At 48.3% G+C, this 19,511-nt stretch overlaps 1 protein-coding gene across 3 annotated transcripts in view; it reads right to left on the bottom strand.

The window, feature by feature from the left end:
• LOC119170411 (choline/ethanolamine kinase) overlaps positions 1 to 19,511 on the bottom strand; it is a 116,072-nt gene that overhangs the window by 72,905 nt on the left and 23,656 nt on the right. The window contains exon 2 of one of the 3 annotated variants that reach the window (XM_075875871.1): positions 14,564 to 14,695. The exons of 1 other annotated variant lie outside the window; for it this stretch is intronic. In XM_075875871.1, coding sequence (XP_075731986.1) covers positions 14,564 to 14,695 — 132 coding nt within the window. Of the gene's footprint in view, positions 1 to 4,275; positions 5,247 to 14,563; positions 14,696 to 19,511 lie in introns of those variants that run through there. One more of the 3 variants, XM_037421563.2, reaches the window with a different exon arrangement.

The raw sequence follows: 19,511 nt of genomic DNA, 5'->3' as shown, positions 1-19,511 counted from the left end.
ATTCTCGTGGTTCGGCTACGCGGTTATTATCCGTCCTAAGTAGACATAGTCTTTGACAGTTTCAAGCGCACTATTACCTATCTCGAAGCGCTGTTCTTTTCCGAGGTTATTGTACATTACTTTCGTTTCTGCAAATTAATTTTAAGACCTACTTTTCTGCTCTCCTTGCCTAACTCAGTAATCATGAGTTCCGATTCGTCCCTCGAGTTACTCAGCAATGGAATATTGTAGGCGAAGCACAGGTTACTAAGGTACTCTCCATTAACTTTTATGCCTAACTGTTCCCATTCTAGGCCTCTGAAAACCTCCTGTAATCACGCGGCAAATAGCATTGGGGAGGATGCTAGCATTCTTCGAATTCTGTTACTCTTCCCGTCAAGAGAAACCTCGTAAAGAGGGTCGCTAGTTTTAACACAATCTGTCTTCCATCTTTCATCAGATCTGATGTTACCTGATCCTCAACAGCAGCTTTGCTTCTCTGCATGCTCTCCAAGGCTTTTCTGACTTATTCTTTTATTACTGGTGGGGTGTCAGCTGGGTTACTACTAGTTCTTATATTAAGGTCGTGGTTGTGCTGGCTACTATGCAGTTATCTGTAAAACTCCTCCGCTAATTTTACTATCCTATCTACACTGGTAGTAACTTTGCCTTCCTTGTCCCTTAGTGTCATTACATCTGGTTTTTCCCTAGCCCAAGTTTCCTCATCACTGCTTTGACGCTTCCTCCGTTCTTCAGAGCGTGCTAAATTCTCTCCATGTTATACCTTCTTACATCGGATACCTTACACTTATTAATCAACTTCGAAAGCTCTACTAACTCAATTTTGTCTGTTGTATTTGAGGCTTTCATGCTTTGACGCTTCTTAATGAGATTCTTTGTTTCCTGGAACAGCTTGCCAGTGTCCCATATAACTACAGTACCTCCAACTTCCACTACACACTCCCTAATGATAATCGGCAGATTATCATTCATTACGTCAGCGCTAAGGCTGTTTTCCTCGATAAGAGCCAAGTACCTGTTCTGAAGTGAGACTCTGAATTCCTGTACTTTCCCTTTCAGTGCTAGCTCATTGATTGACTTCTTGCGTATCAGTTTCTGTCGTTCCTTCTTCAAGTCTAGGCGAATTTGGAACCGTACCATTCTATGGTCACTGCATCGTACCTTGCTAAGCACTTCCACATCCTCACTATGTGCACTCACTATAAAGTCTATTTCGTTCTTATTTTCGCCATTAGGGTTCCTCGATGTCCACTTACGGTTTCCTCGTTTTCGGTAGAAGGTATTCAAAATCCGTAAATTATTGCGTTCTGCAAATTCAACTAGTAGCTCCCCTCTGGTATTTCTAGTACCGATGCCATAATCTCCTACTGCTTGGTCTCCAGGCTGTTTCTTCCCTTCCTTTGCATTGAAGTCTCCCATCAATATAGTATACTGTGTTTTTACTTTACTCATTGCCAATTCCACGTTTTCATATATATAGAAGCTTTCAACTGACGCGTCAGCATGGCTGGATGTAGGTGCATAAGCCTGTACCACCTTCATCTTGTATCTCTTATTGAGATTAATTACGGTACCTACCACCCTTTCATTAATGCTATAGTATTCTTCAATGTTGCCATCTAGCCCCGCCGTGGTGGTCTAGTGGCTAAGGTACTCGGCTGCTGACCCGCAGGTCGCGGGATCGAATCCCGGCTGTGGTGGCTGCATTTCCGATAGAGGCGGAAATGTTGTAGGCCCGCGTTCTCAGACTTGGGTGCACGTCAAAGAACCCCAGGCGGTCGAAATTTCCGGAGCCCTCCACTACGGCGTCTCTCATAATCATATGGTGGTTTTGGGACGTTAAACCCCACATATCAGTCAATGTTGCCATCTATGTTTCTGTGGATAAGGAAACCCACTCCCAGTTCTCTTCTGTCAGCCAAACCCCGATAGCAAAGGACGTACCCGTTCTGTAGCACTATATAGGCTTCATCTGTCCTCCTAACCTCACTGAGCCCTATTACATCCCATATCATGCCCTCTAGCTTCTCGAATAGTACAGCTAGACTTGCCCCACTAGATAAGGTTCTAGCGTTAAACGTTGTCAAGTTCAGGTTCCAGTGGCGGCCTGTCCGGATCCAGAGATTCTTAGCACACACACTCTGCTGCGCGGCAGATCTGACCGCAGCCATGGTCAGTTGCTCCTACATGCATACGTCAATGAACTCACAGCCCTCAGTCCCCAGCGGCTGCGAAAAAAGATAACTAATACACAAAGCAATGTCGATGGTAGATAACGGAATGTTAGAACACTATTGTGGCAAGTATGTGGACAAATGAGATAGGAAGAAGACAGGAATAAAAAAGTCGCAGCTTTGCCGCAAAGGCGAAGCAATGAACGCGAGCAACAATTTGGATGGTCAAGCACAGAATGGCAAGCAGACTGAAACGTGCCCCGCGTTTTTCACGCACAAATGACGCACGAAACATACTCACAGGTACAGATGAACGCAAATAAGTGTCTCAGTTGTTACTTCGCAGCGTCTGAAAAGAATGCCCTTTTCACAAACGGAGCTGTGCAACGATTGCATTGACCTTTATGCGTTCGTTAACTACAACTGAATCGTTCAGGCAAAACCCGAAGGCTAGCCAAGATGTACGATCCTCCCCACTGCAAGGTAAGTGCGCGCGATCGAGCATACACCCCCTTATTCTCTACGCGGGCCAAAGTACGCGTGAGAGATGAGAGCTGCCACGCGCTCACTGCGCCATCTTCTGATAATGCTAAAAACACGATAGCCCCCCCCCCCCTCCCCGAGATGCCGGCCTACAGCGGTAAGTGGTATATATAAATAGCTTAAATAGCTTGCCGTTTGAATGTTGCAGTAGGTATTTCTTAGTGGCTCAATGGTTCCACAACGTGGAGGTCTCACGTTCGATTCCGCGCACCGGAGTCTTTTTCGATTTTTTTCTTTCTCGCATTTATATATATATATATATATATATATATATATATATATATATATATATATATATATATGGTGCATGACATCGACGCCCACGCCGACGTCGTGGGCGAAATCCACTGGAGAGTGTCCATATAATTGCTATCGCAATAAAACAATAAATATTTGTGAGGTTTTACGTGTTCCAAAACCATGATATGATTGTGAGGGACGCCACAGTGAAGGAAGGACTGCTAAACTTTGGAACATCTAGTGTTCTTTAATGTGCATTGACATCGCGCAGTACACGGGTCTCTACCATTTCGCCTTCGTCGAAATGCGACCGCCGCAGCAGTGATCGAACCCACGACCTTCGGATCAGTGTTCAAGCACCTTAACCAGCCACTGGGTTGGACAAAAAAGAAAAAAAGAAAAGGGGTGGACGTGTTTTTGGGAAGAGACAACGCAACTCGTGCAAATCATGCGCAGATAAATGCACTTATGAAGGTACTTGGAAGACTGGACAAGACGAGCGCTCCACTTGTCTGGCTTTCTTGAGTATTCTGTGTGTTTTGCTCTTTCAAGTACCTTCATGGATCAAAGTCGTTCAGCTTTCTGTTCTTGTAAACAGAAATATACTGTTAGACCGTGTTACCTGCTCTTAATGAATTTACCAATTCACTATCTATACGAGCACATCTCTGGGAGTTTCTAAAGCAAATGCTTCTGGGCACAACCAGGATTCAAACACATTTATTTTATAGAAGAGGGTTCGTAGTAGCTGCATAAGGTGTCTTGTGTCCGTATAACTGTGAGTTATATTTCACTGCATCGCATTGCGGGCATTCAATCAGACACTCCCCAAAAAAAGCTTTTAGTCTCAAATGCACTGCGGCCACTCGGACGATGTTCTTTTCGTTAAGCAATGGAAATAAGGCATACTTTTTTTTCTTTTATCTTTCTTCGTCTGAGAACGGCAAGCACTTACCATCATGAGAGACATTTTTATGTGAGCGTCGACCATGGAATAAGCTGCGTACATCCAGATAAGATATCTCCTTAACGAGTATTGACAGTGAACGTTGCAGCCCACGCACGGCACTGCGATATGTATGCTCGCTGATATGAAGCTTCTGCTTCAAGAAGGAGCTAATCAACATACAACTAGAATGTTCATACCTAGTAAAATTAGTAACAATATGTTTAGATATAGGAGGCTCGCGGCCTTGCCAAACTCAGATCCCTTTTAATGCAAAGTCTGCGGGCTTCTAGAATGGCGCGCACCTTTGCCAGTGAACTTAGGTTAAACCTTATACTATATATAGACGGCTGCACAGGCTCGATGTCTCACCCAGCGGGACGGCCCCTTGCGCTGCCGCCGGCCTTCGTGCCGCCACTCAGAGATGCCCATAAGGCGCGGCTCTCGGCGGTCCACGGCGAACTCGGGGTCGGCCTGCATGGACCCATGATGGGACGTACGAAGCGCACCGTGGTTGACGTTGCAGGGACAGCCGCACGGCGAGCGATGCGGGCCCAAGACGGAAGAAGCGCTTCAGCCACCGGAGCCATGACCAACTCGAGTACGGAGAGAGGAAGTGCAGGGGTCAGGGATGCGCACGATGCGGCAGCGGCGGCGGCGGCAACGGCACCCTGAACTCGGAGCTCGTGCGGCAACGCACCACGGGGCGTGAAGGGTTGAATCGGTTGACGCTCCGATGTAGTGCTGCACGGTGTATCGCTTCTCAGGGGTGGTACACCCCTGCTCGGGAAACGATTCTTCCAGGGAGCAATGGTTGGTCGAGAGCAGCGTCCTGCTGGTGCCGCGCTTTCTGTCCAATCAAATTTGTCAGTCCAGGAGACGCACTAGAGACGACGCTCACACTATTGCGATGCGGCGACCTGGAATCCCTGACACGAGACACCGAAGCCAACAAGGCGATTTCCTCGTCTTTTTTTCAACACGTACAGATCCCTGGTATCTGTTGTACTGTCTCTGAGCTTGAATCCTTCGGAGCTCTATATCGCCACACGAACTGCGGTTCGAAGCCCACACGAGTGTCGTTGGCGGCGCAACAAATCAACGCTAGTCGCTAAGCGTTCTCTCGGATGCCGTCTTCTGCGGGCTTCGAGGGAAGTACGTTTCACAGCAACCCGTCGTACGACAACAAGCAAGAGTCCGTTCGAGGACGAATGAGTAGGCGACAGCAGCTTCTTTGCACTCGGAGATGTAGAGATAGATAGGAAGGCACCAGCAACGACGACAGAGCTACACGGAAGCAAACACACACAATCACACACGTCACTTTTCTCTCCGCGTCGCTGGGCAGTTTTTTTTTTTTGGGGGGGGGGGGGGCGTAAAACAGAAAAAAAAAACGATGACTCTCTTCTGGGGCACTAAAGCAGTGGCGCAAGCCGCTTCTCCGGATGGCGACGAAAACGGCGTCTTGGAACAGTTGTGCACGTTCGAGATTGCGCGCGATGCATTAGTTCCGTCGTCACCTTTTATGCGATGGCACGGCGATTTTGTTCTGCTCGACTTGTTGGTACGTACTGCCACCACCAGCATCGAACACGGCACATCTCCAAGTGCAACCACCAACACAACGATGACGTCAGCGTACCCCTCGCGCGTCGTGATGCGTGAAAGAGCCGGTTTCGGCTAGCTGAAAAGGCCGGTGGCCTATACGAAGCTGGCGATGGCCAATTGTAACCCATTTACGACCACTTGCGGGCCTTATGCAAGCGTGAGACAGGGGGGGGGGGCGGGGGGGGGGCTGCGAGGGCATCTATGTTGCCGCGACGTTGGTCGAGTACTGGCGAACCGCTGCTCCGTGCAAACGCGCGCGCGCGCAGCATACAAGCTGCTGCAAGTCGCTGCTGTTTGAATTTTTAGTTTCCTTTAAAGGCCACACTCAAGCCAAGTGCGAGTTTTGCCATCGGTGATGGAGACAATCGAGCCATCAATTTTCCTTTCCGACTACCCTCGGAAACTTGTATGGCAGCCAAATAGCGATGAGTACAAGTAAAAGATGAAGGGGGGTATTGAGGTTGCTCCTTTGGAGGAGTAACTAGCCTGCCACACCTCTTTTGGAGTAACTGCGAAGTTACTCGGTGTTATCGTGGTTACTTGGAGCGACAGTTCGATTGCGCAAAAGAGAAATCAGATTTTGGTTGACTCAGCCAGCGTTTCGAACTGCGTGCAGGTATTCGATTAGATGTACAATCGATGTACAAGCGTCACCTTCAGAAATCTTCGCAAAGCGTCACATTCAGAACACTTCGCAAAATTTCCGACAGACACACGTGATGCGAGCTAACGACCGCCCAGTCAGCATGTGCGTACACAAACCACTACACCGCACCACGCTACGGCACCGTCTGAAATGAAACAGACTAGTGTAAGCACCGATGGGTTGTTTGCACACGGCGCGGACATTCCCGCAGTCGCTCTAAAAAAAAAAGGGTACGCTTTACTCTACACGGAGGAAAGCGCCCCTCCTTGCTGTGCCGAGTGAAATATTTTGCACACATTTCGTCTTTTGGAGGAGCCAAGAGCCATTTTCGGGATAACAGCGCAGTTCCTCCGCAAAACTTTTAAGAGTGATACCAACCGAAATTTCACAGCGCGGCTTGATTTGAATAAACCGCATGAAGTCAATTCAATAGCCTTACAGCAGTGCATATGACAGATTTCTCTGGAAGTACATTTGACGGACAGAGAGAATAAACATTCACCAAAACGGCCTGTCCGCTCCCGACTGCGAGGTCTCTTCAGTCTGCAGGAGCAGTGAGGCCTTCTCTGCCTTCCAGCTATACCAATTTACGCTGGTTAGTCGGTTCGGAGCTCGCTGTCACCGCTTCTACCATTTGTCATGTGCACGCTATTCGAGACGAGTGTGCGTGGTATAGAGCGATGCGCGTTCTTCGCTGTGCGGGCATTTTGATGAATATAATGTGGAGCGTATCGCTCAGTACAGGTTTAAATGTCAATGCGTTGCGATTCTCCGTCGTATTAGAATCTTATTTCGAAGTTACGAAAATAAATAAATGAATAAATGCAGGCGGCTTTATTTCACCACTCTTTTCCCCCTCGTTGTGCTTTAGCCTCTTCATAACCACACAGGAACACTAAAAAAAGAAACGTGTTTGTGGTGTTGGGTTGCCTTTACTGGAATACAGGGTGGCGAAAGCACAACGTGCTAGAAGTGGTGCCGAAACACTGTAAAGCATATTTGCGTGCTATATTTCTGTAACTTTCTAAATGGCTCTGTTACTAGCCACTTTTCGCGTGCGTGGTGGACCTGCTGGGGTGGTAGCGTGTTTTGCTACAACCAATGAATAAAGTTGTGTGTACATACATACAATGCTCAGGTTTCTAAAACTCTTTGTATTTTCTACTCACTGTTGCGCCTTTGGGTAGCGTGGTGCGGACTCGGGCCATCCGAGTCCCCGGAGAGGACGAGTAGAGAAGCCGGAGAAGGAGAAAAAAAATGTTTATATACAGTATTTACATGGTAGCGTGGTACAACATGAAAAGAGAATCACCCACGAGCGCCTCTGCGCTAGCGTTTTTATACATCGTCCGCCTTCCCAAGATCCCTTGCAAAGAAAATTTATGCGCAGGATACTCCAATGAGATCGTCGTCTTCCTCTCCGTCCCCGAAGAGGGAAAGCCAAACACCGCCTCCCTCTGAACCTAGGAAAGGGGGCAAGACATGCCCAGTTCGCTGTTTGGTGAGGGAGACCCCACGCGCCAGCGTGGCACCACAGTGAGATGACGTGGAATCCCATGCGCAAAGTCGCTCCCTGATGCAGCCAGGTTGACTCAAGCAAGGCAGAATACCCCGTACAGCTGCTGGGTCGACGCTGCTTCGGAGTGTTGCTCTCGGCGGCTGACAAAAGCTTGGCCAACGACTTTTGTGTCAAGAGGAGCCGGCGACGTGGTTTTTCCAGATTGTCCGCGTCCGTCGCCGTCCCGGTGCAGGGTTGACTCATCAACAGCTGCCAGGTGCCAGCAGGCCGCGAAGACCACGTGGAACTTGGGCGAGGCACAACAGCACCCCCGCCGCCAGATGATACATCGGGAGGTCGAGTTGTTCCATGCAGCTCGGCCGGGTCGATGTCGGCGACGTTCCGGCAAGGCTCTTGCTTTCTCGAAGGGCCTGGTCAAACTGGAATGCTCCAAGAGCTGGCCTCTGCGCCCCGCTTCGGTGAAAAGTGGGTGACAAGCTCCAAGAAACGACCTTTGTCAGCCACACACAATGCGACAAGCACCGCGTGCACGCCACTCTCATCGCCAGGCCTCCGATTTTACAAAGCAAACATCTTATCTTAATAACTTAAGCTCAAGGAAACAATGTGCATACCAATCGGGACAAGTGTCCAGTAACTCTTTCATACGTAACTCCATTTGGAATCGAGATAACATTATAATCAAGCTAAACAAGCAAACTGTAGAGCTCGGGACAACGAGGGAGTCAGTGAAAAATTTCTCTACGCCCTCACTGTAACACATTGAAAAAAAAAAGTACACATAAACTAGGTAAAGGTAAACAAAAAAATCAAACAAACCTTCCGCGTCTTTTGACGAGTCAAAACGCTCGACTTAGGGCGTCTGCATTTGTATGAAGGCCACCTCTCTTGTAGCGCACCTCGAAATTGTGCTGCTGCAGTGCTATGCTCCATCTGAGCAAACGACCATTCTTAGGTGACATTTGGTGTAACCAGGTTAGTGGAGAGTGATCAGTTTCTATAATAAACTTAGAGCCAGCAACATAGCAGCCTAGTTTTTGTACGGCCCAAACAATGCAAGCACATTCTTTTTCCGAAGTGCTATAAGCCTCTTCCCTGCTGCTCAATTTGCGACTCAAATACAAAACCGGCCGCTCCTCTCCACTCTGGTCCGTCTGACATAGCACTGCTCCTAAACCGCGTTCGCTTGCATCACACTGAATAGTGAAAGGTTTTGCAAAATCCGGTGCCCTCAAGACGGGTTTCTCACTCAATGCGTGCTTCAGCTTCTGAAAAGCGTCTTCCTTTTTAGAGTCCCATTGAATGTTCACAGGTTCGGTCTTGCGTAAACTATCTGTCAAAGGGCTGGCAATCTCGGAGTAATTCGGGACGTAATGCTGATAGTAACCTGTGAGGCCGAGGAATGCTCTCATCTCGGTCTTAGTGCTGGGACGACGATAACCGACCACCGCGGCTACCTTGAGTTCGGACGGTCGACGACGCCCATTTCCTACAATGTGCCCTAAATAGCTTACTTCAGCACAGCCCAAATGACATTTCTCTCTCTTTACCGTAAGACCTGCATTTTTGACCCGTTCCAAAACCATCCGAAGGTGTTCAACATGGTCTTCCCATTTGTCCGAAAATATCGCCACATCGTCTAGGTAAGGCAGCGCAAATTTCTCGAGCCCGTGGAGAACCTTATCCATCAGGCGGCTGAAACAATACGGCGCGTTCTTGAGCCCAAAGCTCATCATCAAAGGACGAAAAGTGCCCAGGGGTGAGATAAAAGCAGCGTATCGACTCGCGCGCTCTGTCAAAGGGACCTGCCAATACCCCCTAACAAGGTCTAACGTAGAAATGTATTTCGCCTTAGACACTGTCTCTACCCTCTCTTCAATGTTAGGAATAGGGTAAGTCTGGTCGACTGTTACAGAGTTCAGGCGGCGATAGTCCACGCATGGCCTTGGATCACGGCCCGGAATCTCAACCAAAATCAAAGGCGAGGTGAAATCACTGTCTGCTTCGATGATAACACCTAGGTCGATCATGCGGCGAATTTCGGCCTCTAGTATCTCTCTCTGTCTAGGTGACACCCGATACGGCTTACAGCTGATCGGCTTGTTAACCGTCAGCTCAATGTCGTGCTTAATCACATCCGTTTTGCCTGGCTTCTCGGAGAAAACGGTAGCGAATTCCTGTACTAAAAGCTCTAAATCTTCCTCTTGAGCCTTACTTAGGGTGTTCCCTGTGTCTACCCTATCGGACAATGTGCTGCTGACCGTGCCATCGGAAAGACAAAGGATTTCCGCGCCCTCATCCTCAGGAACATTGAGTGCAAGGTTTACTACTGCTTTTCGTCGCATGTAGGGTTTCATTAGGTTACTGTGATACACTTTGGGGCATTTCCGGCCCCACTTTACCTCGTAGTTGGTGTCTGAAAGCACTGACAACACTGTCGCTGGTCCCTCCCATTGTACGTCCAGCTTGTTTTTTCTTGAAGGGCACAACAGCATCACCTCATCGCCCACTCTAAAGACTCGCTTTCGAGCTGACTTATCGTAACGGGCCTTGGAAAGCGCCTGTGCTGCGCGCATGTTGCTCTCCACCACTTCGCGTGTAGTCCCCAGTCGCCCCAATAAATCCAGTACATAGGAAACCACATTAGGGTCCTCCCCATATCCAGTCCATGACTCTCGTATTAAGTGCAGCGGACCTCTCAAGTTCCTGCCGTAGACAAGTTCAGCCGGACTAAAACCCGTACTCTCGTGTGGGGCCGACCTCAGAGAAAACATCGCAGCTGGTATACACCCCTCCCAGTCACTTTTATGCTCAAAGCACAAAGCTCGCAAAACGCGTTTCATGACCGAGTGCATGCGTTCCACAGGGTTCGACTGTGGATGGTGAATAGAGCTATGCGCGATTTTTATCCCGCAGCGTTCTAGGAATGTAGTCGTAAGGCAGCTTGTGAACACACTTCCGTTGTCACACTGTATCTCCGAGGGAAAACCCACCCGAGAAAAAATAGACAACAATGCGTCCACCACGCATACTGAACTCAACTCTTTCAGTGCGATTGCCTCCGGGAACTTGGTGGCAACGCACAGCGCGGTCAGGACGTACCGATATCCTGATTTAGATGGAGGCAGAGGCCCCACGATGTCAATCACGAGCCGACGGAAGGGTTCTGTGACTATTGGCACTAGTTTCATTGGTGCCTTCCATTTGTCTGTTGATTTTCCTATCCGCTGACAAGTGTCGCATCCACGGACAAACATCTCTACATCCTTCCAGCACCCGGGCCAGTAGAACTCCTGAGCCAGCTTAGCTTTCGTTTTCTTTATACCTAAGTGGCCCGCCCAGGCGTTGCTGTGGGCCAGGTCGAGAATGTTCCGCCGGTATTTTAGTGGAACTACCACTTGGTTGTAGACCCGCCCTTTAGCGTTCTCATACCTGCGATGCAACACCTCGTTTTGGGTGTAGAACGAAACGTTCTTCCTAGAGTTACCTTCCTTATGTATGGCATCTAGCAGCATAGAGAGTGCGAGATCCGCCTTTTGATCGACCACTAGCGTTGCACGGTCGGTTCTGGCTAGCTGACACCAACTGGTGGACGCGGGTGTTAACACCGAGCCTGTCACCAAGTCCTCGTTTTCGGGCGTTAGAGATATTTCCTCGCTGTTGTCGACCATAGCCCCAGTTTCCGTCTCGACAACTCGCATGGCAGACTCATTTTCCGTCGCAACTACCTCAGGTTTTCCTACACTGCCCTCGGACGTCTGTTCCCCAGAGGGTGAGCTGCTCAGCTGTTGCGTCAGCTCGCGCGCCTTCGAACGGGTAAGGGCCATGCAAGCTATTTCGGTGGCAAATGATTCTCCACGTGTTTTTAACATTTCCTCAGACTTATTTGAAAATAGGTAAGGGAAGTGCTCCGGAAGGTTGGCTGAAATTGCTGCTTCCGTACACAATTGGCCGAAAGGGCCCTCGATTACAACCCTCGCTATCGGTAGGCAGACGCTTTGCTTTTCTGCCACTTGCCGAATCCAGGCACACTCTCCTATATAGTCTTCGGAAGATACGCAACTTGGATGCGCTACATCCATTGTGGCCGCCGAGTCCCTCAATACCCTACACATTCGGCCGTTCACTGAGAGTGTCCTCATGTAAGGCTTCAACAGCTTTAAGCTATCCTCTGACTCCTGAATTGTGGCAAATGCCATGTGCCTCTTACAGCTCCTGGCCATGTGGCCCTTTTCTCCGCAGCTGTAGCAAACAACTGGCTTCCGCGCTTCTAACGCATGCGCTATGTCACCAGGCGCCTTTGAACCTGATGAAGGTGCCGCCTTAGTCCCCTCACTGTCCTTTCCCTGCTGATTGTCTAATAACTTGGAATTTTCGGGTTTCCAGTTATTTCTTGCAAACCTCTTGCGTCCCTGGTTTCCCGACCAGCTTTCTACCTTTTCATTTTTTTCCGAAGTTCGTGGTGTACTGCGGAGACTACGGCGTGAGCAGTAATCTTCGGCGAGTTCTGCTGCCCTGTTCATGTCTACGTCTTTCATCCTATCCTGCACCCAAAGCCTTACCTCCTCGGGAATTCCCCGGTAAAACTGCTCAAGTACCATCAACTCAATGACCTTGTCATGGTTGCCATAGACTTGCGCGCTTTTGAGCCACTCTTCAAAGTTGGCTCTAATTTGGTAGGCATAGTCTGAATGAGATTCGTTGCCCCTCTTAGAGTGCCTGAACCGCAGGCGGAAAGCCTCTGTCGATAGGCGACATTTTCGTAGCAATGCAGCCTTTACCCTGTCATACACCTCGGAGTCCTCTTTATTCATTCTTGCGATAACATCGGACACTTCGCCTGGTAGTACGCATATCAGTTTTTGTGGCCAAGTCTCCCTACTAAACCCTGCATTTTCGCATGCTCGCTCAAAATGCACGAGGTATAATGCAATGTCGTCACCCGCCTTGAAGGTGTGGATTAGATCCTTTATCTTTGATTCTCCACCCCCTGAATTTTGATTTCCCACGGACATACGAAGCTCCAGTTCTTTCAGACGGATTTCATGTTCTTTATCCTCGCGATCCCTCCTTATTTCCTCCTCTCTTTGTTCACGGGCTAAGCGCTCACGCTCCTCTTTCTTTGCCAAAATGGTTTCTCTGGCCTCAATGGCCTCTTCTAAACTCACTTCCTCTTTTCCCAAGTGCTCCAAAATTTGTTGTTTTCTTTTAACCGAGCCGACCGAAATATTCAGCTCCTGACAAATTTCGAGGAGTTCTTGGACCTTAAACTTCTCCATCTTAGATATGCACACCGTTTCTCTTCTAAGGTAATTTTGCCCACGAGCCACCCAATTCTTGGTCTGCGAATCAAAATTTACCAAAATCACCCTACCACGTTACCGACCATCTGCGCTAACGAGTCTGGCGAAAAGAAGAGCAAACACGCGGCACTCACCACTTCGATGCAGCCGACGCAGGCGAATCCCATAAGCTGCCAGCCACTGTTGCGCCTTTGGGTAGCGTGGTGCGGACTCGGGCCATCCGAGTCCCCGGAGAGGACGAGTAGAGAAGCCGGAGAAGGAGAAAAAAAATGTTTATATACAGTATTTACATGGTAGCGTGGTACAACATGAAAAGAGAATCACCCACGAGCGCCTCTGCGCTAGCGTTTTTATACATCGTCCGCCTTCCCAAGATCCCTTGCAAAGAAAATTTATGCGCAGGATACTCCAATGAGATCGTCGTCTTCCTCTCCGTCCCCGAAGAGGGAAAGCCAAACACCGCCTCCCTCTGAACCTAGGAAAGGGGGCAAGACATGCCCAGTTCGCTGTTTGGTGAGGGAGACCCCACGCGCCAGCGTGGCACCACAGTGAGATGACGTGGAATCCCATGCGCAAAGTCGCTCCCTGATGCAGCCAGGTTGACTCAAGCAAGGCAGAATACCCCGTACAGCTGCTGGGTCGACGCTGCTTCGGAGTGTTGCTCTCGGCGGCTGACAAAAGCTTGGCCAACGACTTTTGTGTCAAGAGGAGCCGGCGACGTGGTTTTTCCAGATTGTCCGCGTCCGTCGCCGTCCCGGTGCAGGGTTGACTCATCAACAGCTGCCAGGTGCCAGCAGGCCGCGAAGACCACGTGGAACTTGGGCGAGGCACAACATCACTGACTGATTGGCTGATAAACTTTCCTACGTGGGCGCTAGTCCGTTGATTGCAAAGCAGTGAATCGTGAGCCAGAGTGAGAACTGAATGTAAGAAAATGAATGAGGGAACTTTACGTGCCGAAACCGCAGCATGATCGCAAGGCGCTTGAGACAGTGACTTCGGAAGCAAAAAAAAAAAAAGGAAATGGCGACAAGGACGTATGTGCAGAGGAAGGGGGCTCAGAAGTCCTGACAATTTAGCTGCACTTCTGGCGCAGCCATGTAAACGAAGGTGGCAAGATAAGGCCCAAAAAAAGACACAGAAAACTGTCTTGTTCCCATTGCGTTGACAGTGTTTAGTGGAACGACATCAAACATGCGGCCTGCATACCACATGCCTCTTTAGTGCTGTTCTTTCTCCTAATGATTCAGCATAGCCTCGACAGAAAAGATGTAACTCTGTATACACCAACAGTTACAGCCCGTCTAAATGTACCTAACATAACCTACCTATACGCAACCTTACCTATTCACAAAGCAGCCTCACGCTAAGGAGTTTTGTAGGAGAAAATTTCAGCCAATCGTGATGCGGGACATATTCCTAGGGAATTAGGCTGACCAATCGGAAAACAGAATTGCGAATTTAGTTAAGTGAATTCAGCCCCTGAATAATTAAGCACGCCTTCATGAAGCGGACCCTTTGTGTTGCCGTTTGACGTAAATGTGTATACGCTGTGCATTTGTTATGAGGACTTGGAAGACGCACCTGTATGGAAGTGCTGGACCGTAGCCGCGACGCTTCCATGCGCAGCCCGCTCCTTCACCGTCCCCCTGATTCGATAAGTGCGGCGGCTTTCCAGTCAGGAACTCTACGTCACACTGAAACGCCGTTCGTGACCTGAAAGTAATAGAGCGCAAAGTTGCGTACAGTCGTTGCGTACCGCTCCGCTCTCAAGTCGTCGGCCACGTGACAAAAAAGCGAGAGCGAACAGGGCATCGTCACGTGTCGCTGTTTTCGGTTGGCTTGTTCTTTCCGCGTGCTCGAGAATGGAAAACTCACGCACTGGAAGGTATAGAAAAACACCCGGACAGCGACTGGATGTTTTCTGTGTGTATTGTATACTGTCGCGAGATGAACCCGCTGCTTTCTAACAGCCATTCCTGCTCTCTAATTCATTCAACATTTTTTTTGTAACCCACTTTTTGAACCGACACGTGTGGTTATCACAGCTGGCAGAGGGATTATTGGAGGGTGCACGTGATGATGCCGTCGGAGCTGTCATATTATTGCTCATCCCGTCGCAGCAAAAAACTGCGCTTTATCCCGATCTGTTTATTTTCCCCTGCCGAAGAAAAAGGGAAGCTTCCAACAACGCGACAACAAGCACAAAACAGCGCAAACTTCATAAATGGTTTCGCCAGTGCTTGCCGTTCTCTGGCAACATTGTGCGTTTACCGGGTACTTGCAAACTTCCCGTTTACTTCATTTCAGTGTGGTTTCCGCCAGCGTTGCTGACCGCGGCTGCTTGTGTTTCTTTTTTTTTTCTCCTGTAGATAGAAATTATTCAGGTGAAGTGCTCGTGACTCCGACAATGCTCAGCCAGTATGCAATCCGCAATTCGAAGCTAACGTGCTATTCCAAGTGAAAACGTTCTGTTTCACGTGAGACGATGGCAGAAAAAAACACCTGGATTGCAGTGATTAGGCGAGAAAATAGCATTCCCACAAAGAACGCGTCGGTTCAATCTTGCCACTTCATCACGAGCAAGTAAAGTTCTACGTGTGCTCTTACGGCACAGAGGCGATGTCCAGACGTTAGTTGAAGGCCCCCAGTTACAGGGAACACTATAGGACACTTTCGTCTTTCGCTGCTGTGGCAGATGGGTGCGCTGACGCCGGGAGTAGGGAAACGCGGTATCTGGATAACGCCGAAAAATCCGCCGTAAAGGTGTTTCTTTTAGTTCAAGCCTTCAGTGATGCGTGCTGTTCATAACAAGTGTGGCAGCTTGGGCTAGTTGGTATGGCATGACGATATAGTTATAGCGCGAGAACAAAACGAGGACACAGAGACTCATGTCCTTCGTCTCCTTCTTGTCTCTGTGTCGTCGTTTTGTTCTCGCGCTATAACTATCGTTCATAACAACACGCGGGACACCGAAGCAGCCACGCTCAACGTGAATCGTAGTGCAGTGTCATTGCACTGCCGATGTTTTGATGCACTTTCATTTGCTTTTCATGAAAGCAGTCTTGGGCAGTAACTAGTTGCTAACGACGCGTTAGAGGTAACTAGATACTTTATTTTATAACTAGATACTTTACTTTTTTATAAAAAAAATTGTCCAACAGCAACATTCATTAAAGACCGATGTGAAATGCTTTTCACTCATTCTAACTTTCTTCTTTGCCGTATCGTTTTTCTTTTTCAACTTTTCACAGTACAGCTCCCCTCGTAAAACAGGGAAAGAAGTCGCCAAGAGGAACATCTTCCGTGCAGAAGACCATATTCGGAGCTTACTTGCAAACTGCGTGTTGTAAATCAATCACGTTGCAACCGAGTTTTCGGGAGGGTCAGGGATGGGGGGGGGGGGTACAAAGATGTTTTCGGTCACTTGAGTTCTCGGTGTCCTGGGGGAGCATTCTTTCTGAGGCTCCGAGCTAATTTTTAACGGGTGGCTAGAAAAAAACCACGCGGAACGGCTTTAGGTCATAAAGTGCTCTAGCGAATCATTTTTTTTTTAAGTTCTTTGCAACTGATTCTCGTAGTGTTACTTCGACTGTACGCAGCTATTAAGGTACAAAAGGACAAACATTCCGCCTTCTATGCATTTGGCATCCTCAGGATACAATGGCAGAAAAAGAAAAAAAAATGAGCGGACATCGATCAGTCCATTAGTCACACATGTTTTTCGAAACGTTTGTTCTTGATTTCGAGTAAGATGTCTTAACACCTGATTTTTGCCGGCTCATTCAGTTTTCTTTTTGCCCTTGGAGGTTACACATGTCACTCGAAATTTTCAAATTTTGCTCGTGTGGGTGTGTAGACGTACACGTGCAAACACATGCACGAGGATATGTAATAAGTAACCACCTTCCTTCCCCCACCCAAAGAAGTTTCTCTCTACGTGGTCCAGCTTTTTACTCAAGTCCATTTATTAATGTCAGCTAGAGTATGAGCAGTCACTACTCGTTTCTAGATCCATTCTCCTTTCTTCACATTCCTTGACGCTACGCCTACCATTTCCGTTACGATAAGATCGCGCAACCGTGCGATATCGCACGGTGACGCCACCTATATACCGGACGAAAGGATCCGTGACGGATGCGGAGATCACGTCGTCGCGGGACTCTTCGCGGCGCAATATTTCATGAGAACTGTACCCGTCACGTGCGATACCCGACCGCTTCTTGATAGACTTCCAGGATGTGCGACACGCGAGCGCTGTCGCCTATTAGTGCTCGCGTGCCTTGCTGAATGTGACGCGAGTGGTTGCGCGACGCTGTACGTATACTGTGGCGTATACTATAGCCGCAAACGTATACGCTTGGCAACAGGGGCGATACAGGGCAAAGGCGTTTGTCGAGAGAGACATTTGTCATGATGAACGGGGAGAACGTGTGTGATATGAACACGTGGTTCGAAGGCACGTGAGACACGAAGACCGCCTTCCTCAGTTTCCGATAATAATATCTGGGGTCCAAGAACCATGATATGATTGTGAGAGACACCGTATATAGTAGAGGGCTCCGGGAATTTGACCATCTGGTCTTCTTTACACGGGCCCCAAATATTTAACCTCTATCGAAATGCGACCGCCGCGGCCGAAGCCACCATCTTCGGGTCAGCAGCTGAGCTCGTTATATAGCCACTGTTCCACCGAGGCGAACTGTTCAGTTTCTGAAACGAAAACGTGCTTTGAGGTCCGCACTGAATTGTTTTCGGCACAGCCTTTTCACTGCAGTAAAGTTGCTTGGAGCTGTAAGGTTCTGCTTCATTAAAGTGGTTTGTTTCTTTTTAAATCTACTTGCTCTCTTATACCGGGGTCACACGATAACCTTAGGTTGGTATCAGGACCAATCCGGGTCGGGCTTCTGGATCGGAGTCAACTTGTATGTCGTTGCTACACGGTACAGCGTAGCCCGGTACAAGTTTGGCGCCGGCGTCAGCCAAACCGCTACCACAACGCCAGATTGAGATCACCTTGATAACGATTGGCCCTGATCGTGATTAAATGTGACCGTGCAGCAATCCCCGATCCTGATCGAGCCTAATTGCGGATCGGCCCCGTGTGACACTGGCCGGTAATACATACTTTTAACGCTCTTTCGAAAAGAAAAAAAAAAAGTCATTGCGTTCGTACAGTCTTGTATTATAGAATCGGTATCCGTAAACTTGTCAGTGATCCGGAAAACACGGGATCAAATCCCCCCGGCCACCGCAGCAGCATTTCGACGGCGATAGAATGATAAAAGGACGGTGCACTGAAATTTAGGTGGACGTTAAAAAAAACCCGGAAGGTAAAAATTTCCAGAGCCCTTCACTACGATCTCCCTAATAATCGTATTTGGAGCGTAAAAACCCATCAATTATTATTATTATTATTATTATTATTATTATTATTATTATTATTATTATTATTATTATTATTATTATTATTATTATTATTATTATTATTATTATTATTATTATTATTATTATTATTATTATTATTATTATTATTATTATTGCTACTACTACGGTGAAAACTGTTGAATAAGGTATACAGAAGCTGGGGCCAATGTTTCGACAAAAGAGACCTTGTCCTCATCAGGGCAAGACAAAGGTCTCTTGCTGAAATGTCAAATTCAGGTTCTACATTCCCCATTCAAAGATTTCACATCGCCTAAAGCTTCCATCTTCCTCCGAACCTAATGGAAGGTCCCATTTCGGACTATAGCTACTAGCGCCATTTCACGCGAATGCGGGGTATCTGCAGTCCGCTTTTTTTTTTTCCTTTACTCGCGCAGCGTTACTTGATAAAGGCTTGCGACGCTCCACTGCTCGTGTTAAAGAAATATAAAAAAGCGTACTGCAGATACACCGCGTTCGCGTGACATTGTATCTGAGCGAAATCAGCTGAAAGTGAGACGGTGGGAATAGTGAAAAACATGAAGTAAGTTTCGTTTCTCCGCACCCGCTGCCTTCGTCGCAGTGGTGTCGTAGCGTATAGTGCACGTGACGTGCTGCCCTCTCTGTAACTTGTTACGCAATCGAGGGGGAAAAAAAGCGAAGGACACATTAGACTACGCGTGCGCGTCACCGTCGACTGCGGGTAATGTGACGTCTTCGAATGGAGTCACGAGGGTCAGATGAATGGTTCTTCCCCTGCAGTAGATTGCGGTTGGATTCGTTGAATGGTGGTCACGAGTTGTAAGTGGCCCTGATATGCGATTGATTGATTGATGGATGGATGGATTGATTAGTTGATTGATTGATTGATTGATTGATTGATTGATTGATTTGTGAAGTTTAACGTCCCAAAATCACCATATGATTATGAGAGACGCCGTAGTGGCGGGCTCCGTTGGTTTAGACCATGTAGCTGGTGTTCTTTAACGTGCACCCAAATCTGAGCACACATGCCTACGGCATTTTCACCTCCATCGTAAATACAGCCACCGCAGCCGAGATTCTATCTTACGACCTGCGGGTGATCTATGCGACGAGGGGAAGTGGC

This window comes from Rhipicephalus microplus, chromosome 2 (genome assembly GCF_043290135.1).
Source record: "Rhipicephalus microplus isolate Deutch F79 chromosome 2, USDA_Rmic, whole genome shotgun sequence".
Lineage (NCBI taxonomy): Eukaryota > Metazoa > Arthropoda > Arachnida > Ixodida > Ixodidae > Rhipicephalus > Rhipicephalus microplus.
This window is presented reverse-complemented; position numbering and strand designations above follow the sequence as displayed.